A 27,447-nucleotide genomic window follows, 5' to 3' on the forward strand; every position below is an offset into this window, starting at 1 on the left:
GTAGGAAGACAGTTTTTAAAAGAGTATCTCAAATACTTTGTCCTTCTCTGTCATTTGTAAAACATTTAACAACAAAAATTTGAAAATTTGATCCTATTCCAGATTCTTATTTTCACTTGTAAAATAAATCTTATTTTCTTCTCTGCAGTTCTCAACAAGTGCTATGGCAAGTAAGAATTTTTGCTTTGTTTAATAGTAGACCAACATATTGTTTAAAATTCAAATTTCAATAAATGGCTGAGAGCTAATTTTCTCAGTCTATTAATCCTGACTGCATAGGCATTCAGCTTGAAGCAAAGGAATGGAAATGAATAGACTTCAAATTAAAGATTTCTGTAGCAATTGTAGATATGGATTCCAGGACTTTGAGATAGATGAGGGAACTGAGCATAGCCTTCTAATTTCTAAGCAACTTCCTTAATTATCATACTACACCTTTCTTTTCACCTTCTCTCTCCCTTTCCTAGAATGCTCTAAAAACTTGAAAACCCTTTTTTAACAGATTTATTCTATACTGAAGGAAAAATGGGTACTGTATGTTGTTTTCATGACGCATAAAAAAGTTCAGTTTTTAACTCCCATAGAATTTAGGTAAGGGCGAATATCTGCAGCTCAATACACATTGTTTCTGTTTCTATTCAAATGTGGAGAAAAGTACAGTTCAAGTACTTTTGATTGATCTTAAGCAACTTAAGATATCACTGATCAAACAAAAACTTGGAATCATTTTCTTTGGTTTACACAACTGCTTTTCACCAAAAACATGCTTTTGGTTTGAAAATAAGTGGGCTTAATCTTTCCTTTAGTCTGAAGTTGAGCAGTGGATGCTATTGAAAAAGTGGCACATATCTTAGAATCATAGAATTGTTAGACTCTTAATGGTCATATGATCCAATTTCCCTGCAACAAACAGGGAAACCTACTGCTAGAACAAGTTGCTCAAAGCCATGTCCAGCCTGACCTTTAATGTCTCCCAAGATGGAGCATCTACCACCTCCCTGGGCAAATCTCATATATATGGGGAATTCATACTGAGGAGAAAAGCTTCCAGAGCAAATACCTTAACAACTTCAGTGTTACATGAGAGATTTCTGCTAACTTCACCACAGTGTCAGAAAGTAATTCTAAAGTTTTGAGAGGGCCTTGTTCCTCCTTCCTAGTATATGAAAGTCAGATTGAAAATTCCTTTGGGTTTAGGGACTCCGTTTGGAATTTAAGAATTGTCTTCATTTGCAAAGCCCAGTGGGTCTTACATAAGAACTGGTATTTACCTTCTGCGACATCAGAATATCTAAAAATGCTGAAAAATCAAAGGGATTTGGGGAATACGATTCAGCTCAAACTGTAGATATTTTGAACTGAGTTAGTGACTCTAAATTCTCACCAAAACAAGTAGAAACTGATAGAAGATCTGATATCTAACCTATACTTTAAAGATCTCCTGTGGATGAACTGGACCGTGCGTGTATATTTCTTCTTCATTTTGAACATACCATAATCTAGGGCTCTGTAGATGTTGACATTTTAAATTGTTTTTAGGAAGCTTATAGATCAGTAAAGAGTCACCTTCTTGCTTTTGGAAATACTGTAGACAAAAGTCATCAAACACAAATGTTTTTGCATAGTAAGTTTGAATTTAGAGATGCAAGTTTAACTATTCATAGATAATGACATTTAACTTCTATGATATCAGTAAAAAACTATCAAACTTCGGCAGCTGAGAGTTGTGTTGCAAATAGTGACTTGATGAGGTAAAATATTATGATTCATTAATTATCATGGTCTATTGTAAATCCACTGACAGGATGTATGAAACATCAGGGTAAAACACCAATGATGTACACAGCCTCTGAAGAAGACAATAATGTCACATGGAAAGCTTATATACGATCAGATTTATGAGCTATATAACTAGGAAATAAATAGTTTTGAAAATGGTTTGAAGAACCTCACACTTCTTTTATTTCTCATACAATTATCTGAAAATTGCTCTTGTGCCTGCAACCTGTCTTTGATAAAACAGCATACCATACTGATTTTGATTAAAATTCACTGCAGAAAAGGAAAGATGAAGTAAAAACAAAGAAAAAAGTTCTTCAGACTTAGAAATGAAATAACTCTTAAAAAAAAAAAAAGTTTTCAGACATACTCGACCTGTCTCCTGGTCCACAGAGAGCTACTTGGCAAATGATATGAGCTAAATTCACATCAACTGACAGTTTTCATGTGGAAGAACTCCTTCTCTGAAAGCTCTCTAGTTAACCCCTAGGAACTAAAGCATTGATTTAGGTGTTTTTTTTTTTTTCAAATCTAAAAGAAGATTTCAGGATGCAAAAAAAATTTAAGGAGTGAAAGAGTTTACGAGGATTTGGAGCATACACATTTTTTATTGTGGTAGCTAATAAAGTAATGAAAATTTTTAATACATCCATCTACCAGCTTATGAGTCACTCAGCTAATCTCTTAAAAGGCAAATGATTATACAGTAGAGCTACTTCCTACCCCACACTGAAGAAGATGATGAGGCTAAGAAACTACAATTCTTCTTCAATGCTTCTCTACATATTTTTTTCTCACACAGTATTATGCTGTTTCTTATGAAGAGCTCTTGGACATGGAACATTTGGTGAATTGTTTCACAATATTTGTACAATGGGATTTCTTCTTACTGCCTCTTCATTTTGTGTGGGATTTGCTTATTACACAAGAAACCTTACTTGATGTAAAGTCTGGCTATCACCATGGAGGTTATTGAGCTTTTATTAACTCAGTTTCTTTTATTCTATTCTTTTAATCTTCTTTTCGCTAATGTTTTCATTATTTCTTCCTTTAGAAAAATTCATTAGTATTCAGATCTGTATTACCACAACTATACATATATTCCTTTTTTTAACCTTCCACAAAGAAATATAAGAAACAGCAACAAATTAAGAACTTCTACTGTCATTAGACAAAAGAATATACAGACGAGCAGAGAAAGAGCCTAATGATTACTCTTCTTACCTGGCAGATAAGACATCTCAATTCTACTAAATTTTTAGTGGTTAATTCAAAGCAACAGCAGTAAAAGTGATTAAAATCATCCAGCTATCCTAAATAACGTAGTAGCATTGGTGCATTTTCTTTCAAAATGAATGTAAATAATTTATTGCAAGGAAAGAATATAAGTAAGGTTTCCCACAGAGAGAGAGATAGAATTAAATAAGATAAATAATGAAAAAGAAAATGATAACATCTGCAATTTCATAAGTAGTTTCACTGTTTTTCAAAGGAAACCAAAACTTAAATTTTTGACATGCACTGAAATACTTCTTGTTGGTTTGGAATATGTTTCTAGAAGGTTGCATTTTAATTATGGGCCAATCCAAACCACTTTTTAAAAATGTTTTCTTGGTTTTAGGATTTCAAATCAAACTGCTGTATAGTTGTTATTATCATAGACATAGAAGTGACTGACTGTTCGTTGGCCCCTCTTTCTAAATATATCTTTCCTGATTTCTAGCATTTTTGCCCTTAGCCAATAATCTTTGATCCCATGAATTTTTACTTTGAAAGGACTTTTCCAACAACATCTTGTGGATTAACTGCATTTACTTTAACAGTATGACTGCTTTCAAACTTTTCCTAGCAGGCATGTGACTACAGGTAAACACTGTGTCTAGATTTCCTTCACAAACAAATTTATGTTTAACTGAAAAGAAAGCTTACATTAATTAAAAAAATGCTACTAAAAACTACTGAAACTACTAAAAACTACATTTACAAACTTTTGTTGTTACAGAATCCAGGAGTGGCAGAAGAGCTGAGACTGGAAAAGACCTTGGAGTTCATCTGCTCCAAAACTCCTTCTCAAGCAGGGCACCTAGAGTCACAGACACAGGACCACACCTAGACAGCTTTTGTATATCTCCATGGATGGTGATTTCCCTGTCTCTCTAGGCAATTTCTCTGGTTCCATTGATCAGTGACACTTATGGTAAAGAATTTCTTCATGATAGTTGTTTAACCCTTTTCCACTGGCCACAGTCCCTTCAGAGTTCACATTAGGCATCTGCTGTGTCATGGCCTTTACCATAGCCACTGAAGCTTCATATTCTGACATGGAATATGGACACTGGACACTGCAAGGTATACCTGCTACATCGTGGAATTCTCCATGTCCTTGGATGCTTTGGAGTGTACTTGCTCTGAAGTAGGCTTATCTCTGGCTACTGTTGCTTTGGTATGTACATGATTTCACATGGATAGATTGTAGTCCCCCTGATTTGAATTCAGCCTGGAGTCCCAGCTTGCCAAGTAGTGCAGCACAGGAACAGCAGTGACGTTTTGGGTGTCTGCTAGCACAGGTATGTGGCCATGACTGTTATCTGAATGTTACCAGCTGTAGCAAAGCAAGATAATAAGGTGTAGGGCAACTGGCAGAAGAAAAATTAGCCAACAACAAGCACTGGTCTCTAACATACTCTAAGGCAAACAATCCCCATGACAAGGACAGAAAGCTGCCAATTAGTAGCTAAATAGCCCTACTATATATAAATTTAGCCTAGAAGACTTGGCACTCCAAACAAATCTTTTATCATCTGAAACTCTTTGAGCCCCACATTCGATGTCAAAAGGACTGCTGTGATTTAACCCAGTAGGCAGTTGTGCACCATGCAGCCACTCAACTCAGTCTCTCCAAGCAGAATGGGGAAACATCCTGCCTTCCTCCTTCCTCTAGTGTTTGCTGAGAGTGATGTTATAGGGCATGGAATATCTCTTTGGCTTGTCTAGACCAGCTGTATTGGCTATGTCTTCTTCCAGCTCCTTGTGCACCTTCAGCCCCTCTCTGACAGGGCAGCTCAAGGAGCAGAAAAGTTCTTGGCTCTGTGTAAGCACTTCTCTTCAACAAATAAAAATACCAGAGTGTTAGCATGGCTGTTTTCATCACAAATCCAAAACACAGCATTGTATGAGCCTCAACAAAGTAAATTAATTATATCCCACGCAAAACCATTACACTGATGTTCAAACAATACATCTTGTATTTTAGTTTGTGCAAAACTAACTTCTTGTACTGAGCTGACAAAAACCTGGCTCTGTCTTCTCTGCACCCTCCTGTCAGGAATTTATAGACTTTGGTAAGTTCACAGAATCACAGAATGGCCAGGGTTGGAAGGGACCTCAAGGATCTTGAATCTCTAACCCCTCCGCCACATGCAGGGCCACCAACCTCCCCATTTAATGCTAGACCAGGCTGCCCAGGACCCCATCCAATCTGGCCTTGAACACCTCCAGGGATGGGGCATCCACAACCTCTCTGGGCAGCCTGTGCCAGCACCTCACCGCTCTCTCTGTAAAGAACTTCTCCTTGACATCCAGCCTAAATCTTCCCTCCCTCAACTTAAAACCATCCTCCCTTGTCCTGCTGTTATCTACCCTTTCAAAAAGTTGATTCCCTTCCTATTTGCAGCCTCCCTTTAGGTACTGAAAGGCTGCAATGAGGTCACCCTGCAGCCTTCTTTTTTCCAGGCTGAACAAGCCCAGCTCCCTCAGCCTGTCTTTGTAGGGGAGGTGCTCCAGTCCCCTGATCATCTTTGTGGCTCTCCTCCGGACCCTCTCCAACAACTCTCTGTCTTTCTCTGTCTTCCCCTGTCTTGGGGACTTCAGACCTGGACACAGAATTCCAGATGGGGCCTCACAAGGGCAGAGTAGAGGAGGACAATCACCTCCCTGTTCCTGATGGCCACCCCTCTTCTGACGAAGCCCAGGATACCATTTGCTTTCTGAGCTGCAAGGGCACACTGTTGGCTCATGTTAAGCTTTTCATCCATCAAAACCCCCAGATCCTTCTCTGCAAGGCTGCTCCTTCCAGTCTGTATGGATGCCTGGGATTCCTCTGATCCAAGTGCAAAACCTTGCACTTTGCTGTGTGGAACCTCATCAGGTTCACCCAGGCCCACCTTTCAAGCCTGTTGAGGTCCCTCTGAATGCCATCCCTTCCTTCAACCTTGTCGACCGCACCGCTCAGCTTGGTGTCATCAGCAAACTTGCTGAGGGTGCACTCAATTCCATCATCGATGTCATTGATGAAGATGTTAAAGAGCACCAGTCACAAGACAGACCCCTGGGGGATGCCGCTCATTACCGGCCTCCACCTGGACATAGAGCCATTGATGACCACTCTGCAGCCTTTCAACCAATTTGTTATCCAAGTGGTCCACCCATCAAATCCACATCCCTTCAATTTGGAGATAAGGATGTGGTGGGGGACAATGTTGAAGGCCTTGCCCAAGTCCAGATAAATGACATCAGTAATTTCCTTACCTTTCCTGGAGTTCCCGGAGTTCCCAAAATTCCCCTTTGATCTTTTTCTTCTTCAGGCTGAACAAGCCCATCTTTTTCAGCCTTCTCACACAGGAGAGATGCTCCAACCCCTTAGTCATACCAGTAGCACTTTGTTGCACGTCCTCCAATATGGCTATGTATCTTTCATGTAAGCAATTACCTGGACAAAGTACTCCAAGTGTGGTCTCACACCCTAGAATCTGGGAAAATTTTGTTTCTATCAGTTTTTTGTGAACTGTCCTGTCTCGTCCTTCCTCCATATTTGCTTCTGACAACTGACTTCTTTCATAATAATAGGAGAGTACCTATTAAGATGGAAGCATACCAAAGGATAAGCTCTTTGATTTTGGTGAGAGAAGGGTCTTGTTTATTCTGTCTTATTTTGCATCAGCCAATTTCTAGCAAAGCCAAAGTAATAATGAATGAGAATACTGTCATAATCTAGACAGTTCCAGAATACGTAGTATTTCTAGCATATCACAGAGTATCCTGATACCCATGATGGCACATTCATTTTCCATACTAGAGTGGTTGATTTACTTCCTTGCATTCTCACTGTGTCTGCTAGGACAAAATGAAGCAAATTGTTTGTTACAGTGCAGATGAGAAGGTGGTGCTGACTGACACGAAAATAATTATAAGTTGGACTTCTAGATTAAGTTTATTAAATATCAAAATTCATTGTTTTAATAACTGAACTTTAAAAAGTTTGTGTTACATGTCGATTTAAAACTGATTTATCTTACTGATAGTATGATCATGATCAGAATTTTATTACATCTTAAGCCATTTATTTCATCTGAAAGCTTTGGGGGTCAAAATGTTTCTGGAAAACTAAAGTAACAATGATAAGGCCAGTATAAAACTACTGACAGTAGTGTTGGGTAGGAGTGACAGTCTCACAAGAGCAATAGCTTGATACTATATCCAATACTTCTGAGTTATTTCTAGCCAGTTTTATAGTAGTGGTTCAGTCGCTCTGCTTAGTGTGCCCCTCTTAACAGCAGTCCTCTGCCCAGTAATTACGAAAATCCCACAGGACTATTGAATGCTATCAAATGTCCAGTTTGATAGCAGCCAAGTAGAAGTTTTATTTCCAGTATCTCCTTCCCCAGTCATAATACAGCAGTTCACCATATCTACAGAGCAAACCCTGTACCCAGTGTGATCATCTGAATGATAGGACAAAATCCTTTCTCTAGGATCCTCCTTTTTTTTTTTTTTTTTTTTTTTTTAAATCAAGAGATTTTTTTTTTTTAATCAAGAGATGAAACTGTACAGCCAGGTTGTTCAGGAAAAGCTATGGAAATACTGGTCAGTAACAGGGGGCTCAGTTGTACAAGAGACAAAAGTAAAGTTAACGTAATACTTAATTGCAAAGTTGAAATGCGTGTCTCCCATTTAGAATTCATGTCGTATCATTTTCACATGTGCCACACATACATATGCATGAACATCTACATATGCATAAATATTAATGTTCACTATACCCCACTGTATTGTATTTTCCATTGTCTGACTGGTGTAGGAGACAGAAAAAGAACATTTTCCTAAGAGAAGTAATATATTGGGTACATTGATAATGAGTGAAAATATATTAATAACTTTGTAATTGATTTAATATTTTTTGGTAGTTCTATATATAGAGACTAATTATGGGCAAAACTTACTTCACATACTTAGAAAAAAATGTCCTTAATTCTTTTTCTATCTCATCCTGTGGAACATTCTTCATGATGCTGCTTCTACTTTAATATTGACCTTAAATATTGATCTGTTTATATTAATCAATTTATAAAATTCACCCTTTCCCAATATGTGTAAAGATATGCTGATGGAGAACACTTTATTTTCAAAATGAGAACATCTCTTTTTATTTAAGTACCCAATAATTTCAGTAATAGAGAAATATCTGGTTAGTAAATATAAGAATGAGTGTATATTTGAAAATATAACACATTTTTTAAAAGTCCATAGGTTTTATTGTGATTTGTATAATTCAGAGTTCATATTAGACACTATTACAAGCCTTCTAACTCAGTTCTATAGAACTGTGAGGTATACTATTTTAGATTTAATTGTACTAAACATGAGTAGGCTTAATTTAACACGTAATCTGTTAGTTTGGATTAATCTGATCAAACACAGACACTGAGATCTAATATAATACTCAATAGTGATAGAGAAAAAAATATACTCAATTTGTTCACTTACTTTCTTATTAATTCAGGTCTTCTTAGCATAGATATAAAATTTAATAAAATTTCATTCATATATTATTTAATCTGGAATTCTGCTTTTACTCAGAAATGAGTATTTCATATTTAATAATGGCAAAGAGAATGTACAGAAAATGTTTCACACATATATGACCATATGTAAGTGCAAAAATTAATGTGAAATCCATACCTTGCCTGAAACTGTATCTTTCTCCTTCCTTATCTTGCAGTTCCAGTATTTGCACCATAAACAATTTTATAATTATCAGTTCACACATCAAGAATACTAAATAAAATGAAAGATTTTACCCACAAAGCTCTTCTGTAAAGAATCTTCATTAAATGTTTTTTTTTTTACTGAGAACTTTTTAGTAACATGTCTTTAGCAACTTCAGAAATGACTAAAATTGCTTTAAAAAAACCACAAGGCTAACTTCTGAAGTCTGCAATTTGATTCGAAGACAAATATCTAACATCAGATTGACTGTTACATCTTGCTTGAGTTTGCAAAACTTGTAATTTAATAAAGGAGTTCATTTAAGCTCAGTTCACAATATGAATTTTCCACGGTATCTTTTTTTTGCTGTCATTAATTGTTATATACTGTCTTTAAACTCATGACCATCTTAGTTCTAAATCAGCTTTTTTCTTTATTTCATCTATATTTTATAGATATTGGGCATGCAGGTATTTTGGTCATCCTATTTAGCCTTGTTGAATACTCATATATCATCAGCATTCATGTAGTTAATCTGCAATTTAAACAAATCATCCATTACCACTACTCCTTTAATTGTTAATTTCTTTCTAGTGCAACAACCTGTGCCACTGCTACCAGCTACATCAAATTCCTTCTAATTCCTTGCTATCTTTTCATATATTTATTTATTTATTTATTTATTTAAATTTCTCCTCATTCTTCCCTTTTAGGGAAGAGGGCCTCTAATTCTTAAAGGCTCTTAACGCTACCTTAGGAAGTAATTATGTGTCCAAAGCCCAAAGAAATTTAGCCTAATGCATGAGTTTGATATTAAGGGATGTATTCAAATGGATCTTACAATTTACATTATTATCTTTAATGCCTTCCAGACATTCTAAGTTTTTACTATGTTCCCCTTTCTATTTTTCAGTTTTCCAAAGTTGATGAAAAGTGAACAAAACTCATAAAACTTTTACAAAGTTTTCAATTTTACAGTAGCTTATTTTCAACCATTAACTGAAAACAGTTTGTAAGAATTGCATGTCTTGTGAAGATAGATTTTATACATCAATTTTCTTTTTTTTTTTTACTCAGGTCATCTTGTAGAACACCCAATTTAAAAGTACCCTGAGTTCAAGTAAATTATTTCTAAATAGCCTTTACCTTCAAAGTAAAGAGGATCATCTGAATTTGCCTATGACCTTCTGGTACTTGCTGAAGAGGTAATGATGTTATAAGACACTGTGATCTCTTTGACATCTCTAACATTCAAAAATCTTATTAGTACTCTGTATTTTTATTAGGATAGAAGGATTTTTTTTACTCCAGCACATTTTCACATACTGTTTTTGTCATTCCAATTTCTTATCACTTGTGCAACTTCCAACAAGCAACTACATACTTGCTCTCAGCAAACTATTACCTGCAGACCAGTGAGGACAGAATAGGAAGGAGATTCTTTCTGCTTCCTCTATGCCAGCTGTATTTAAGTCTTTTTTTTTTTTTTTTTTTTTTTTTTTTTTTTTAAGAACTAAGTGGGTTTTCATATTTTTACAAACAACAAAATATAGGTAAATCTCAGGTTTTTTAAATGTGTGTATTCCAATAACTTCAAAGAATTTTTCATCCATACTTACTATATTAAAGTAAAACACAAATGCAAAAACAAACCATTCACATTCAGAAAATAAGAGGAAGTTGTGTTAATTCATATAAAAGTTTTATATTCCACAATTCTTTAGGACTGTTTCCCGTGTACTGTAATTTGAGGAGAAAAAAAATGATAACCACTCTACAATAGGTGCTAGATTCATTCTATTTAATTTGTAGCATTCACTGAGATATTTTTGTAGGAATCCTGCTTATTGCATTTCTGGAGTGAACTAGAAGCAATGTGAAAACTGTCATAAGCATATAAAATCTGGATAAGAAGAATACTTCTGGTCCAGTCCCTTGACTGGAGAAGAAATCTTAGATGTATCTACTCCCAACTTGTTTATATAGATGCCTGAAGCTTAAATTGGATGAACACGAGCTAGGAATGAATTGTAAATTGATATTTCTGGATGTTTATGAAATTTAAAACTCAGTCTTCATTAGTTTTAAATTTCATTATATTTTGAGTGAAAATTTAAAATAAGTATTAAGTGTTCGAAGTATTATTCATTGAGATATTTGTTCTATGTGTTATGTCAAATACAATTATTGTTTTAAAGATGCTTATTCAGACTTAACATCAAGGGTAATAGAAAATGTAATTTACTTTCGCATTTAGAATCATAGAATTTCTCAGGCTGGAAAAGACCTTAAAGAGCATCAAATCCAACCACAACCTAACCATACTACCCTAACAACCTTTCACTAAATCATGTCCCTGAGCATCACATCCAAATGGTTTTTAAACACATCCAGGGTTGGTGACTCAACCACCTCCCTGGGGAGCCTATTCCAGTGCTTGACAACCCTTTTTGTAAAAAAGTGTTTCCTGATATCCAACTTACCCTGCCACAACTTGAGGCCTTTTCCCCTCATCCTGTCACCTGTCACCAGTGAGAAGAGACCAACCCCACTCTCGCTGTAAGCACCTTTCAGATATTGGAAGAAAGCAACAAGGTCTCCCATCAGCCTCCTTTTCCCCAGTCTAAACAGCCCAGTTCCTTCAGTCACTCCTCGTAGAGCATGTTCTCCAAGCCCTTCATAATCCCTGACTATAGTAAAAGTACAGTTAAAATATATTCCTTACTCTCATGCATTTCATTTTTATGTCCTCAGAGCATTTATAATGGGGATGGACAATAATGATCCATTTGATTTTTGCATACAAAATGATCATAGAATCATCAGGGCTGGAAAAGACCTACAAGGTTATCCAGTCCAACTGTGCACTTACCATCAATATTTCCTCACTAAACTATGTTCCTCAGTACATAATCTTGAACACCTCCAAGGATAGTGACTCAACCACCTCTCTGGGTAGCCGGTTCTAGTACCACTCTTCCAGAGAAGAAATTTTCCTAATACCCAAACTGAACCTCCCCTGGCACAACTTGAGGCCATTCCCTTTAGCTCTATTGCTAGTTACCTGGAGAAGTGGCCGACCCCCATCTCTCCACAATCTCCTTTCAGGTAGTTGAAGAGAGCTACAAAGTCTCCCTTGCATCTCCTCTAGATTAAATAATACCCATTCCCTCAGCTTCTCCTTATAAACTTGTGTTCCAGACCTCTCACCAGATTTGTTGCTCCCCTCTGAACATGATCCAGGAACTCAATGTCTTTCTTTGTAGTGAGGGCCCCAAAAATGAACACAGTACTTGAGGTATGACCTCACCAATGCTGAGTACAGAAAGATGATCACTTCTCTGCTTCTGCTGGCAACATTATTTCTGATGCAAGCCAGAATGCTGTTGGCCTTCTTGGCCACCTGGGCACACTACTAGCTCATTCTCAGCTGAGCATTGACCAACAACCCCAGGTCTTTTTTTTCCCACACAGTCTTCCACTGTTATGATAGCTTAATATGAACAAATGTACACTTACACACTTTAAAACTGGGTTTACATTAGTGAGATTCGAGACTATTCAGTTCCTGAAAGGAGAGCAGCAAAGCTTCTGAGGATGTGAGTTCCTAAGTACATACAGCTAAAGGTACTCCTTACAAAAACACAGTGATAACCATTCTTGAGGAGCTTAACATATTAGTTATGTTGAATAGTTAGGACTGAAACTTTTAGTTTTCCTGCATGCTTGCTTGCTTTACTGCATTTTCAGATGTTCATATATTTACAATTTAGATGCATAAGCTCACACATGATATTTCTGAAAACTCAATTCAAATTCAAAGAAAAGCCAATTAGAGATGAGCATTCTTGTATTTGTAATTCACTTGCAGTTAACCTGGTAAATGAGAACAAATAAAAGGGAACAAGACAATTGTGTGACCTTTGCTTTTGTCTTATGATTTATAAAGAGGGAAAAACAAAACAAAGTAAAACTCAAAACATGTAGAGGACTTTTATATAGATATGCAAGTGAGATATTGAAGACATTTGAGTAGAAAGCATCTACAGGACCTACCCTACAGTAACACAGCATTTTATTAAAACCCTCTTCTTACTCTTGGAATGAAATGTTTATTCTGTTTATAAATATGAAAATAAAGGATATATTATCATTTTGTATTTTAAGAAAGTGAGCACCAAAGCATGTCTGGTATGTGTGTATTGTTGGGAAAAAAAAAAAAAAAATCTCATTTCATTAACAGCATTTTTTATTCCTGGGGAAACATTATGTCACAGTATCAGCTTTTATTTTGGCCGGGAAGATACAAATGTTTCTAATAAGATCTTTTTGTCCTTAGTTAGCAAAAATGAATGCATCTAACATAATAACATTACAGAAAATTACCACAGAAAGAGATCCTGTTATCATAATGAAACAGACAGTTCAGAGATATTCTACTCAAAGCCCTTATTTCCATGTACAACTCTGACCTGCTGAGAATGAGAATCAGTTTTTAATATATGTTATGCTACCACTTTGCATTAGGAAATCCAGATGCTCTGTGACAAGCTCTCATACTAATAGGTTAAGAAAGGGGACTGCTAGCACAGCTGATTATACATAGTAAATCTAGTAGACACAGAATAATTCCTTGTATTATTTCTGACTGCTTCTATTTGTTTTCCACATGCAATCCTTGAGAAGGATCTTTTCATTTTCATTGCATTTACTTACACTTGTTCTGTTTTGCTCTTTTCTATTTCAGTCCGTCCTCAAGTAAAACACATTCTGAAATGTAGTGCTGCTTTGTACCCAGATTACCAGTCAGATGCTTTATAAACACATTCTTCATAAAACAGAGCCTTAGGCAGAGAATGACCAACTTCTACCACAGAACAATCTTGAGAATGCAATTTTAATGAGATTACAGAAGGTATAATGAAAATGAGATTGAATTTAATGTGTCTATAAATCCTGAAATATAGAGACAAACACCTCTGAGGAAGATCTACAAAGTAAGAATTTCAGAGGTTCTCTCTCGCTTTCTCATTTATTTATTTATTTATTAGCATCAGAAGCTACTGATCTGGGAGGAAAGAGCACTAGAATTGGCTTTGAGTTCTCAATCCCATAAATAAGACTTCATGTGACCTATGTCAAATCACTTTAACACAGTCTTTATGTGATTGGTCAATCTTTGTCACCTGCTTCTATATAAACCATGAGGTAAACTGGGTGTGAGCTGGAGCAGTATCTAATTAGCCAACTACTTCAGCTTTCTTTCCTCCTAATTTATTTCTTTTTTTCTGTCTCTCTCTCCCTGTCTGTGGTTGTTTAAAGGCAAGCTTTGAAAGTGCTTGTAGCCCCAGTTGAAGACCAAGAACACCCAGTCTAGTATTTGATGCATGGTGGTGCCACTTCAGTCTAGAATTTTGACATTTGAGACTCTGATTTAAACATGATAGCTCAGTCTTGAAAAGAAGAATGGAAAATGTCCTTACCAACAGGTGCTTTTAACATTCCCCCTCGACACACAGAGAACTCTGAAAGATGAAATTTCTCATTTTGTTTGAGTGTGTTCTAACAAATGCTTTACCATATAAATGGGAGGTATGCTTTACTGTATTCTATGGGAGTGTCTTGCACTGAATAATTTGGTAAGAAAAAAGAAAAAAGAAGTACAAAGTCATGACAACATTTTAAACAGTGAAGGCCATGTGGATAGAATTCTACTGCTTTTAAAAATATGTTTGAAAGACAAATCATGTGAACTTTAAGCACCTACGACTGAGAGGAAATGACTTTCTCCTCAGCTCTGTGGCAGCTCTGATGCAGTTCTGAGACAACAGTTTCTCTCCATGAATTATAGGGGTAGAGGAAGTGCCTAACACTGCAGTCTGTACCTCAATTAATGACCTAGATTTATGTTCTTCCATTGAAACACAGAAGTTAAATCTTAGCTTGAGTAAACTGTAAAGTTTGTGCAGTGGTAAAAATCCAGTGCTTAGCATAGTACAAATTTATTTAGGCTTCAGAACTTAACAGTTAGATACGATAAGTCTTTTTCAGTCTCCTTATAACATATGTTTTAAGTTCCTTCTGTAGTCTGTCAAGCTCTGCTCAGCAAAGCCTAGAGGTTGATGTACTCAATATGTATAGTAGTGGTATAAACACACCAATCTATAATTTTCTTACATTGTTTTAGGTGTTAACTTTACACACTTGGCATTTATCTACCATACCAAAAAAGCACAAGTGTTCCTGATAGTCCTGTGCGGAAATTTGAGGTGGTCAAGTGTTATCTGGAAAGATAGCACTTGACATTAATTTTCAAAATAACTAAATTTTGAGTTGAATATCTACTTTACAGCAAGTTGAAGCACCTTCAAGTTCTGTTGACAGTGTTGATGAGACTTTCACAGACAATAATGGAAGCTTAAGGTTGATAGCTGCCTGTAGATATTTCTCTGTAGTTGTGTAAACATGGAGCTGAATCTCATCAAAAACTCACTTCAACACATGCAAGGACTGAGTGGACTCTTTCTAAAATATCCAGAGCATCCACACTGGGCTTGCAGTCATGACAGACCATTGGTGGAAAAGCTGCACTCTCCCAGACTGGCAGCTGGAGGACAGATGGAACACCTAAAGGCATCTCAAGCGCCACAAGATGCTGACACACAGGTAGTGGAATCAAGCTGTCACTGCCTTTGCTCCTATTCTGCACAGTGTTCTTACCTCGCTCACTTGCTCTTAAGATTAAATTTAGCTAAAACTCAGAAAATGGAAAATAAGACAAAACAGACAGAAGGACACAACACTGAATTTTCCTTGTGAGCGCTGCAGGAAGGATAAAAAAATCTAACTACATGCTTAGGATGCAAGAGATCTCAATTTTACACAGTTCACATGTTCTATAAATGTATTTGACTTAAATACTTACTGCTTTCTAGCAGCATTAGTTAGCAACAAGAAAAACTGCAGCTCTAACAGTAACCATATATTTGTTTTCCCAAGCTGTGGAATGAATGACTGAATGCATCATAAATGATTCACAATTTCTTCATTCAAAATGTTTTCTAAGCATCTGTCCAAAGTATGCTGTTTCCAGAAATATTTAGGAGTTGATATTTGGCATTTAAAATTCATTTCTGATGAAACTAGAATGAAAATAGAGCTGAAAACACTGAAAGATTAGCATACAGCATGTTGGACTATGTACACAGCCTATCAATCTGTGCTGGTAAGAATCAAAGTGTTTTTCTTGTCTGTAATGTGAAAAACAGAGCTCTTCAACTTCATATTTATTTGTGAATTAAAAATTTTTAATCTTTCTATATCAGAATGCAGATGGCAGTCTTATCTTCTTATCTGCTGCTTCACTTAGTACAGAGACTGAAAAGGAAATAGTAAAACTGAATGCATATTTTACAAATACTTTAATAAAACTGTAAATTATGTCACATTGCAAATTGTTTCATAGCTCTGAATTACCTGTTAAGAACTAATAAGGCAGTGGCTTCAAATAGTTCCTTCAAGATATTTCTCACACTATTAGAATAGAATATAAATCTAATTCCTGCAACTTTTTTTCTGCCTCAGTAACTATTACTCATATTAAAAAAAAAAAAAAAAAAAAAAAGTAGGACTGTACTACGTGGGAAATTGTGGGGCTAAATGCCTTTATTTCAATTTAAAATTTTACTAGATTCTTTATTTTATTTTAGAATTTGACTAGCTCCTTTAAAATCAAATTATTTTTGTAAGAAAGATGGATGCTCTTATCTCCTCAAACCTCAGCTCTTTAGGAGAGTTGTCTAAATTAAAGTTTTGTATTACAGCTAGCTGATACTTCACGATTAATAGTTTTGCTTTCTTTTTCACTGTATTGTATTTGAGTGAGAAGGGACGTACATAGAAATCAGTGACTGCAAGTAGCTGGTGACAAATGCAGTACAGGAAAGGTAGCAGTCAGCTTTCTGCATGTCTCTGATAATACACTTGCACAGTGAAAGGAAACACTCTGTACATTCATCTGCTGATTTCTTTGTGGCAGAGATGCTATTTATCTCTACTCATGACAAACCGCAAGATAATTTTGTGATGCAGGTCACTGCTCCCTCATAGTTCATTACTTTCAATCAGGGGGAGAAATTCCCATGGATTATTCTCTTCATGCGTTTGAGTATTTTAATGAAAACTTCCCCAAATAGCAGCTGGAATAGAAAAATTACAATGAAATCCCAGTCAGCAACCATGGATCTGCCATTGCCTTCCTGGAGGCCAATTTCTGTTCTAATACTGTAGCCTCTCATCAGACACTCCATTAAGATCATGACAGATTTTATATTGTTCTCAATGGACTCTAGTGCAGTTTTGTTTGAACCTGGGTACTGTAAAAATAGACTTAAAAGGCCATAAGATAAATTGTTTCCTGAGTTTTGACACGGGAAAAAGCAAAATGCTTTAATTCCCTTTCCACATTTTCAGGTCTCATCCCTTATTGATATTCAGCCAGGTGTTAGGTTAATTTTGAATCAAACAGTAACTTCAAAGAGTAATGGGAATCCTAGATCTTTCAAATAAAAAAAAAAAGCAACATAAAATAGGAAGACGGAGCTGATTTTCTCTGTCCATTGACACTGGGCTCTTTGCCCATTTTCTTCTTTATTTTTTTAATATATTTTTAATTCGTTAATTCTAATGAACTTGCATGGCAATATAAAGTTTAGGACAATCTCATTTTTTCATTAAAATGAACTAAGAGCACCCACTTGCTGCAAGATTGTTCAATGGATATTATAAATGAATGAGACATTTATTTTTGTGCCAGCTCAGCTACCAGTGTTGACAAGATTTGCATCTATTTTGGCAAGTGCACTGCCACAATGTGGTAATAAAATAGGCCTTTTATACTTGAGTCTAATTTACTTTAGTTATACTCATTTATTTATTTATTTACTTGTGTGAAAGGAAATTCTGTAAGGGATACTTTGGAAACAGCAAGGTCACAGAAATGTCTGCTGTATAGCTGTTATCAAGCATTTTTCCACTGGGAAAGAATAAGTACATTTTCCGGAGGGAAAAAAAACAAAAAAACAAAAAACCCAGGTGCTATGAATTTAAGATGTCTGATTTTTGAGCATTGTTAGGCTTCAAATGGCATACTTACTGCTTGCTGCTGCCAGCTGTCTGGTTTTGTGTTTTGTTCTTTTTTAAAACAAACAAACAAAAACAAACAAACAAAAAACCCCAGCTCACTATGCATATTTTTACCACAACCTTCAGTGGCATTTCTTACCTAAAGGCTACTCCTACTCACAGAAAGAGAGAAATATACTCTTACTCTATTAAGTATTATTCTGGTTAAAGGCATTTTTACAAGCAGTGGTGCTAGTATGGCTGCAGGTGTGATTTCAAACTGGTTTTCTTTAAATGAGTGGAAAGCTATGGCAGAAAATTGCTCTGCAAGCAGTACTTTAGTTTTTACAGGCTCATACCATTACATTTTATTACTCATTAATAACATGCCTGAATGAAACAAACCAAAGAAAAGCGACAAGAAGAGCAGAACATTTAAACTCAGTGAGTTTAATTAAAGAGGTGTATGTCTGTTTTTGTGAAATTGGAATGAAGGTATCTGCCTAGTGTCACAGGAACACGTTGCAGGATTAGGTTTTACTGTATTTCATAACGCCTGGGTTTCTTCCTGTTTGTATCATCTTGAAAAAGATATTGGACTTCTAATTCAAGTAATAAAAGAGTAATGAAAAGAATCCTGTTCTCCTTTTATCATTTACATAGTCACCTTAATGAAGAAAAAATGCAGAAGATCCAGTTTCCCTCACACTCAGTATATGTAATACAGAAGCTAGGTCCAAAGAATTAATTCAATTTTTCTTCAGAAATAATCAGTGCCTCTGTGAGAAATGAATTTTAGGAATATGTAGCATTCTCATACTTTCATAATACTAAAATGAATGAAAAAAAGTGATTATCCACAAACCTTTGACAGCTTGAATTATTTTTTCATGAAACACAGCTATCAAACTGTGCATAAACAGAAAATACTCTAAATTGAAAAAAGAATATCTATTTCTAATAGGTGGAATGGCAAAGTCTGAGCATTATCTTAACACACTTACATAGACTAAATAGAATCACCATCAATAAGGTTTCAATAGGCCCAAGGTGAAGCAATGTGGCATTCACAGTAAGAAAGCAAAAAAACCTACCTCCAATTGCACTCTGTACTATTAAGGCAGGTATCAGCTGCTGCCCAACTTACATCAGCTGAAATAAAATTGTTTGCTAGCAGTACCAAAAAGCATGGCACAGATCCTCAATGAATCAAAGTGCACTAATTCTGGGAAATAAAATGAGCTATAACATAGCCAGCAACTAAGCATCTGTGAAATATGTATTTCTTGTAGCAAAAATAGTGTTAAGCAATATAAGACAGAGAGAGAAAATAAATTATTAAGAAAATATATAGCTTTAATTTGCAGACATATAAACACTTTTGGTACATTACAGACATATGATGCCAGAAATCAAAATAATCAGTTTTAAGCATAACACTAATTTATCTTGTTCACACAGGAATCTGATGTAATCATCATACAAAAGATAATTTTCAGCTCTTAAAACTAAGTGAAAGTGAGACATCACTGATAAACCTGCTCCTTTGCTGCAGAGGCTACAGCAAAGAATAAATTATCGAGAAAATATGCCACCAGTCTGACAAGTCAGATTTTGGATCTAATCCAAAACCAAAGCCAATGAAAAGGAGCCAGGAATGGAGCCAAAAGTCAGAAATAAGATCTTTCACATGAAATACCAATCCAGAAAGGAGCAACAGTCAGTACAAACTAAGTCTATAATTCTCTAGAATATGAAGAGATTTTTTTGTTTTTGTCTGGCAGATCGGATTCAGAAATATCACATGAAAAATCTATTGCACAACCAAACTGATGGAGTACTACCGACATTGCTCAAAGTACAAAAAGTGTTACTTCTGTGATAATGAAAAATACAGCCATTCCCTTGCTTCCCTGCACCTGACATGTTTATGAGGATGAGCATGGGCTTTTGTCTTTATTTCCTGTAGGAAACATTAAATATAATTTTTCATAAAAATGACCAGCATACTGCTGGAACAAATGACAATGTGGGTGAAATCTGGAGCAAATGAAAGATGGAATGTCACAGCAGTTCCGATTCTCATTACAGTATCTTGCATTCTTTCTCAACAGGAATTGCACTTCTTGTTAATGCCTTTTCTATCCTACTGTGTAAGCTTTACTTGTGAGGTAATAAACATTCTGTTTTGTTGGTTTTTTTTTTATGTTTATTTGTTTATTATTATTACTATTATTATTTTTAATAGTGCACTTTAATATTCTTATTATTTTATTTATCCATACATCAGGACAGACATTTCTCTTTTTGTGTATGTAATTGTCTGTATGCCGATGTGTATTTTATGCAAAAAACCAATATATTTAAAATATTCTCTATTTATCTCTTAGACAGTTCCCTGCTCTGGAGCATCTGATGCCCTCTTGTGGTTAAAAAGATTTTTAACCTTAAAGAATTCTTACCTTCTTCCCTTTTTTTTTTTTTTTTAATTTAATTTTTTTTTTACAGTCACTGATCATACTGATTAATGAAAGCTGCAAATGATGTCTATGCTTTTATAGACATGGTGCTAGCTGTTAGTACTAAGGTTTCATAAAAAAGCTGTACATTGAACTTGAGTTTAAAAAACTGTAAACAGCTATCTACAATTATATTAAGTTATAAATTAGCGGTCCTTCACTGCAACCTGTCAATATAGCCCACGGCTAGCTGTTTCAGAGTTGTCCAAGGTTTCTCAGATATTGATTTGGATTATCCACAAGGAAATATCAAATGTTAGAAATCTCCACTGGTTTCTTCTCCAACATGTGCAGGTTAATTCTTCCATTTAATGGGATTTGTACTTCCAAGTTTTCATCTGCTCCGTGGTGCTTTTTCCCTTTTCTTAGACAGATGTAAATGCCCATCCCAGTTACTAAAGTGATCGAACCCAAGCTTATTATTGACAGAGCTACTAAAGTAGGCATGCAGGATGCTGACTCCATTTTTTTATGTGTAGGTTCTACAGATACTTGTGGCTGCTTCTCTTCTATATTGATATCAGGCTCCTTTCTTAACAAGCTTTCAATGTAGCTCTCATTGCTAACAGTATCATTGACAAAAAGATTCACCATGACAGTGGAATGGAGTGGTTCTGGATAGCCATGATCACTAACTTTCACAAGCAGGCGATACAGACCATAGTCATTTTGCATGAGTGACTCTTCCAAGGTTATATTACCAGTTTTAGGGTCAATACTAAACGACTCTGGTCGGGGGCCTCTTCTTCCTATGATGCTGTATGCTATGACTGCATTCATGCCAGTGTCCTTATCAACAGCATAGACCTCAGTGATGGGAGAGCCAGGAAGGGTAGAAGGAAGAACCAACAAATAAGACATATTAGACTGAGGAAACAAAACCAAAGGGGGGTTGTCATTTATGTCTAAGAGAAGGATTGTTATTTTTGCAGTAGACGACAAGGCAGGATCACCACCATCAACTGCTTCAATCCAGAGAACATAGGAGCTTTGCTGCTCCCTATCGAGAGAGACTTTAGCTCTCAAAACTCCTTTTCCAGTATCTATAACGAAAATATCACTTCCATTCAGAACTGAAAGAGCAACCCATCCATTTTGTCCTGCATCAGCATCTGTTACACTTATAACTCCAATTTCACCAAAACCTGGAAAGTTTTCTGGCACGAAAAAGCTGAAATCCTTATTGATAAATCTTGGACTATTATCATTTTTATCCAGTACAGTGATGGTGACAGTTGCTATTGATTCTCTTGGAGGGAATCCAGAATCTACTGCTTTCACAGTATATCTGTATTTCTCTTTTTCTTCTCTATCCAATTGAGTGGCAACTGTAAGAACTCCTGTGGTTTTATCTAAAGAAAAATAGGAAGGAGCATCGGGCCCTAAAAAATAGGACACTTCCCCTCTTTCTCCACTGTCAGCATCCGTAGCATGCAGTTTGGTCAAGAAAGCATTGGGAACATTATTTTCTTCAATCGATAATTCTATCAGCTGTTGAGAGAAAACTGGCGAGTTGTCATTGTCATCCAAAACTTGTATTTTTATTACTTTGTTTACATTAAATCCTTCAGAGTTCCATGCAACTACAGAGATTTCATATAGCTGCTGTGTCTCATAGTCTAAAGGTTTTGTGGTCTCTAACAAGTATTCATTGTTGTATGGCTTGTATGGTGAAAGCCTGAAAGGTCCATCACCATCCAAATAGCAATTGACTTTATATTTTTCATCAGGGTCTTTGATGGTAAAAAATGCTATTGGTGTGTTGATGGGCTCCAGTTCCTTTAAGTATACCACTCCTTCCACTTCATTAGCTATGAAACGAGGGACAACTTCAGGTGGCCTCATCATGACTTTGATGATGGTCACTAGCACTGTGATAACAGCAGGGATACAACCAGGACCACTGCCCAGTATGATCAGCCTGTGATGCCTTGGAGTGTTCCCATCAACCTTACTGGATAGTGTGATCACTCCTGTACTTTCGTCTAGGTGGAACAAGTCTCTGGATGGCTGAGGGACCTTCTGGCTGTAGGAATAGGTAATTTGTGCATTGGATCCAAGGTCCAGGTCTACAGCATGGACAGTGGCCACGTGTGTTCCCAGGCTGGAATTCCCATCAAGAGTGATGTTGAGCTGTGAGTCACTGAACTGGGGGCAGTTGTCATTGATGTCACTGATGCCAATAGTAAGGGTAGCACTACCCACAAGTGGAGGAGTGCCCCCATCCTCAGCAACAATGACTGTGACATATTCCTCTCGTGTCTCCCTGTCCAGAGCCCCCATGACAATCAGGTAGGGGGTCCGCTCTCCACTTTCATTCTCCTCCACATCCAGGGTGAATACACCATAGTTATCTCGCAGACGGTAGGTCTGGACACCATTGGTGCCCACGTCAGGGTCAAGGGCAGGGTGCTCAATAGCCAGGCGGGTGTTCACAGGCGCATTCTCAGGCACCGAAAGGTGAATGTGGGGCATGGGGAAGTGGGGAGCATTGTCATTGACATCGCGGATAGCAATTTTGACCTTCACCAGGCGGAAGTACTCCTGTGGCAGTACCAGCACATCCAGCAGAAGCAGACATGAGTCAGGTGAGGACGAGGAGGAGGACAAAAATACAGCATCTGCCTCTCCAGGGACAGAGGCCCCACCGCTCTCCATGCACAGAGCCTCCCGGTCAATCTCCAAAGCAGAAGTGTGTAGCTCTCCAGAGCGGTTGTCCAGATGCACATACTGTCCTCCCAAGCCACGAGAAGCCAGGGTGAAGGAGAGGGGAGGCTGGGGAGCTGCAGGGCGCTGCCCCCCAGTGATGGGCAGCCGCAGGTCACGGGCTAGGCTGCCAATGAGCACGCCGGGAGGCAGCCCCTCATTGAGGCTGTAGAAGAGTTCGGTGGCACGGCTGTAACTGGCAAAGCAGTTGAAAGGTCCAACGAAGAGCAGGAACAGGAACAAGTGCTGGGGAGAGAGAAGCACAGGAGTGTGGGGGGAGAGTGGTGTTAGAGAAGGAGAAGCAGGAAGCAGTTACCCCCTGCCCGCCACCTCCCCTACAGCCACTGTGAGCTGGGAGTGCAGCATCTGCAACCAGAAGCTATTACATCTCCCCCCTCTTTTTCCCCCTCTCCCCTCCCCCACCCCAGTACAGCAGCTACTCCAGGACATCACCATCTGTACCCTCTAGGCAACACCAGCTGCACCCCCCCAGGGCACATACTCCTTGCCAGGAATGACCCAAGGGCATCAATACCCCCACCCTGCAGCACTTGTACTCCCGATGAGACATCGGAATGAGCCCTCTTCTCGCCCTCCCCATCCCACTGAGCTTCTCCCCCTTCCCACCAGCAGCACTCTCCCTTCCACCCCGAGTAGACCCTCAAACACTTTCTTGCCAACTCCCCTTTCTATGGCAGGAACGCGAAATAAGTCCGTCGCTCCCCTCCGCCCCCTCAAGCGGCCCAAAGCTTCGCTCTTTCCGCATGCCCGGCTCCCTACAGCCGAAGCCCAACCACGGCCCGCGGCCGCCCCCAAGCTCTAAGCTCCGCCGGGCACCAGCTCACATCGCGACCCGTGCAGCGGAGCCGCGGAGCGGGCAGCGCGCTGGAAGTTGCCGGCATTGGTTGGCAAGCGCGTTCTCAACCCTCCGCGAAGGGAAAAGGACTCCCGAAGTAACTTCGGGTGTCGTCGCCTCCTTGGGGACTTTTCCTCCTTCCCCCGTTTTTAGTTTTTTTTTTTTTAATAATAATAATAATTATTTTTCACCACCCTTTCCTATCTTCGCAGTTACACGCTACAACGCGCGTCGGCAACAAAACTTTTAACGGTGGCTCTGATCTGTGGAGATCGGAAACGACAGGGAAAATAAAATAAGAATGAGAATAAATAAAATACCCCCCAAACCTATATATATATATATATATATATATATATGCGCCCCTAATACATATCCGAATTTTGCTGCTGCGTGCGAAGTCGGGCTCGGGAGGCAGGACGCGGCGCCTCCACTCCCTTCGCCCCAGCCCTCACCTGCAGGCTGCCGCGGGCGCTGGGGCTGCTGCGACCGCCCGGGGAACCCATGCCCGGCCGCTGGCTGCGCCCGAGCCGCCCGCCCGCTCCTCCGCCCGCCCGGCGCCTCTCCTCCCCGCAGCAGCCCATTCCCTCGCCGCCGCCGCCGCCGCCGCCGCCGTCGTCGCGCTGGGCTGGGCTGCTGGAGCGCACCGCCCTCGACACTCCCCCTCTGCTCGGGAGGGCCGCTGCGGGGAGGGAGGGCGTTCAGCCAATAGTTACAGGCGGGCAGCGGGTAGTGAGGGAGCGCTGAGCGTGCGGGGTGGGCTGTGTGTGGATGGAGGCAGTGGGAGCAGCAGGGGATGGAGGTATTCCTGTCTGGAAAGAGGAAGCAAATGTATCTAAAAACTAAATGAGCAAACGGGTTGTCCTTCTTCCTGTGGAATGAGTACTGAGTTCAGTTTTGAAGCTCTCGCTACAAGAAAGTCACTGACACCCTGGTGTTTGTCCAAAGAGCAATGAAGCTGTGACAGGTCTGGAACACAAGTCTTAGGGGGAGCAGCTGAGGGAACTGGGATTGTTCAGTCTGGAGAAGAGGAGGATCAAGGCAGACCTTATCGCTCTCTGCAACTAATTGAAGAGAGGTTGTGATGATGGGACTAGGCCTCTTCTCCCAGGCAACAGTGATAGGATGAGAGGTAATTGTCTCAGACTGCACCAGTGAAGGTTCAAGTTGGAATGAGGAAAACTTTGTTCTCCAAAAGAGTAGTCAAACGTTAGCTGCCCAAGGAAATGGCAAAGTCACAGTCCCTGGCATTGTTCAAGAAACATGTAGATGTGTCACTGAGTGACATGATTTAGTGTGCATAGTGCTGATGGATTGACAGTTGGACTAGATGACCTTGGAGATCTTTTCCAACCCTAATGTGTCTATGATTCTTTGATGTGCTACAGGTGCTAGCAAGAAGACTAAGAAGTAGAAGCTGGCTCAACTTAAGGAGTGTAAACAAGACCTCGTGTCTGCACAAAATGGAAGCGTTCTGAGGATTTTACTACTGTGGCTTGGGGGAAGGTGCACAAATTAGGCCTGCAGGGGCAATTTCCAGCTGTCTTGAAACCCAATGGACCCTTGTGGCAGAGAATCATGTGTTCTCATTTCATCATATCCAGTCTCTGTTGACTGAACTGTGAACTACCATAAACCTAGGCATTAAATTATTAGCTATTGAGAATCAACGAATAGCGCCAGACCAGTTACACATTTCCTTAATGTCTTGGGCTATCAAAAGGGTTGTTAACCTGTACTGTGTTAGGTACTCACTTTCTCCCAAGTCTCTTGTCTTTAGCCTTAAAGTAAGTGTTCAGTGGTCTGGATCCAGACTGCTGCTGAGTATTCAAGAGTTGCAATTCTGGTAAGCAGTTGCATTTATCAAATAAAGTGGAGCTACCTGTCATGAAAGTAAAGGTTGTGGAAGAAACTGAACTGTTTAAATCATGTGGTCTGAGGACAACCTTCAATATCTCTCCACACTTCATGGCAAGCACAAGCATGCAAGCGTTTGACGTCAGCTTGGACACTGAAGACAGACAGGAAAGCAAATACTTTTCCTTTAAAAAAAAAATAATCTTAATCTTTTCAAAGAATCATAGGATCATAGAATCATTAAAGCTGGAAAACACTAATATCATCTAGACTAACTGTCAACCCATCACCACCATTGCTACTAAACAATGTGCCTAAGTGCCACATCTACCCTTTTCTTGAAAACCTCCAGGGCCAGTGACTCCACCACTTTCCTGGGCAGCCTGTTCCAATGCCTTTCCTAATATCCAACCTGAACCTTCTCTGGTGCAACTTCAGGCAATTACTGCTTGTTCTTATCATCGTTGCATGGGAAAAGAAGCCAACCACCACTTCATCACAACCTCCTCTCAGGTAGTTGTAGGGAACAATAAGGTCTCTCCTGAGCCTCCTGTTCACCAGACTAAACAATCCCACTTCCCTCAGTTGCTCCCTGTAAGACTTGTGTTCCAGATCTCTCACCAGCTTTGTTGTCCTTCTCTGGACATGTTCCAATGTCTTTCTTGTAGTGGGGGGCCCAAAACTGAACACAATACTCGAGATGTTGTCTCACCAGAGCTGCGTACAGGACCATGATCACCTCCCTGCTCCTGCTGGCACTATTTCTGACACAAGCCAAGATGTAACTGGCCTTGTTGGCCACCTGGACCCAATGCTGGCTCATGTTCAGCCAGTTCTCAGCTAGCCCCTCCAGATCCTTATCCTCATTTTTCTCTTAAACTACAATTAAAATCACAGTCCAAAAAGCTGCACAGAACTCATTGTCTATATCAAAGATTTGCCTTATTCTTCCAGAAGTCAGTGGCAGCAGAATGAGGCTCTGTTTGATTCAGTGGATGTCTTTGAAACATGCTACCATTTTAATATCAGTTTATTCCCAAAATGATGTTTACACAATAATCATACATGATTTAAAGAGCAGAGTGTCAGAGCACTAATAAAAGGGCTACCAATATTTATTATTCACTAATCTTCAGGTTTTGAAACTCCTCAGTGTGTACTGCCCTTACTGACCTTGTTTATATCTTTACCATTCAATTTTAGCAAAAGTAGAACAGGCAGTACAGTATATACAGTTCACAGCAAACATGTATAATTTAAGAGAGCAATCAACGTACCTAAGTCCTTCACTAAATTCTCATTCATGTGAACTGTTCTGCAGATCATTCAGTTTGAAAGGTGCTCATAAACTCAAAACACATTCCAGTTAGTTTAGCTGGACATGACAGATGCTTTTAGCTGACTCACATCTGCTCAAATTTCATTCATTTCGATGGAAAAATATTGACTCATTTGGATTTCAGTCAGATTTTGACACTGATTTATGTGGAGTTTGAGTTCCGTAGACTGATTTTAATCTCACTTTTAGTGAATAAGTAGTTTTCTTGCAAATGAATCTGAAGTCCTTGTAAAATTCTATCTTAAACTTTTATTTCCCACTGATATCCCAGTTTATCTTCTTTT

The 27,447-nt window shown here is 38.5% G+C and overlaps 1 protein-coding gene across 1 annotated transcript; it reads right to left on the reverse strand.

Annotated features, from left to right (window-relative positions):
- Positions 1–20,654: 20,654 nt before the first annotated feature.
- On the reverse strand, positions 20,655–24,473 carry PCDH20 (protocadherin 20; the record flags this gene model as incomplete). The annotated part of the gene is made up of 2 exons (XM_079532872.1): positions 20,655–23,357; positions 24,423–24,473. 2 exons carry the CDS (start codon positions 24,471–24,473, stop codon positions 20,655–20,657), a joined length of 2,754 nt encoding a protein of 917 aa, XP_079388998.1.
- Between the last annotated feature and the right edge of the window lie 2,974 nt (positions 24,474–27,447).

The sequence above is a fragment of the Tetrao urogallus genome, assembly GCF_951394365.1.
Source record: "Tetrao urogallus genome assembly, chromosome: 1".
Lineage (NCBI taxonomy): Eukaryota > Metazoa > Chordata > Aves > Galliformes > Phasianidae > Tetrao > Tetrao urogallus.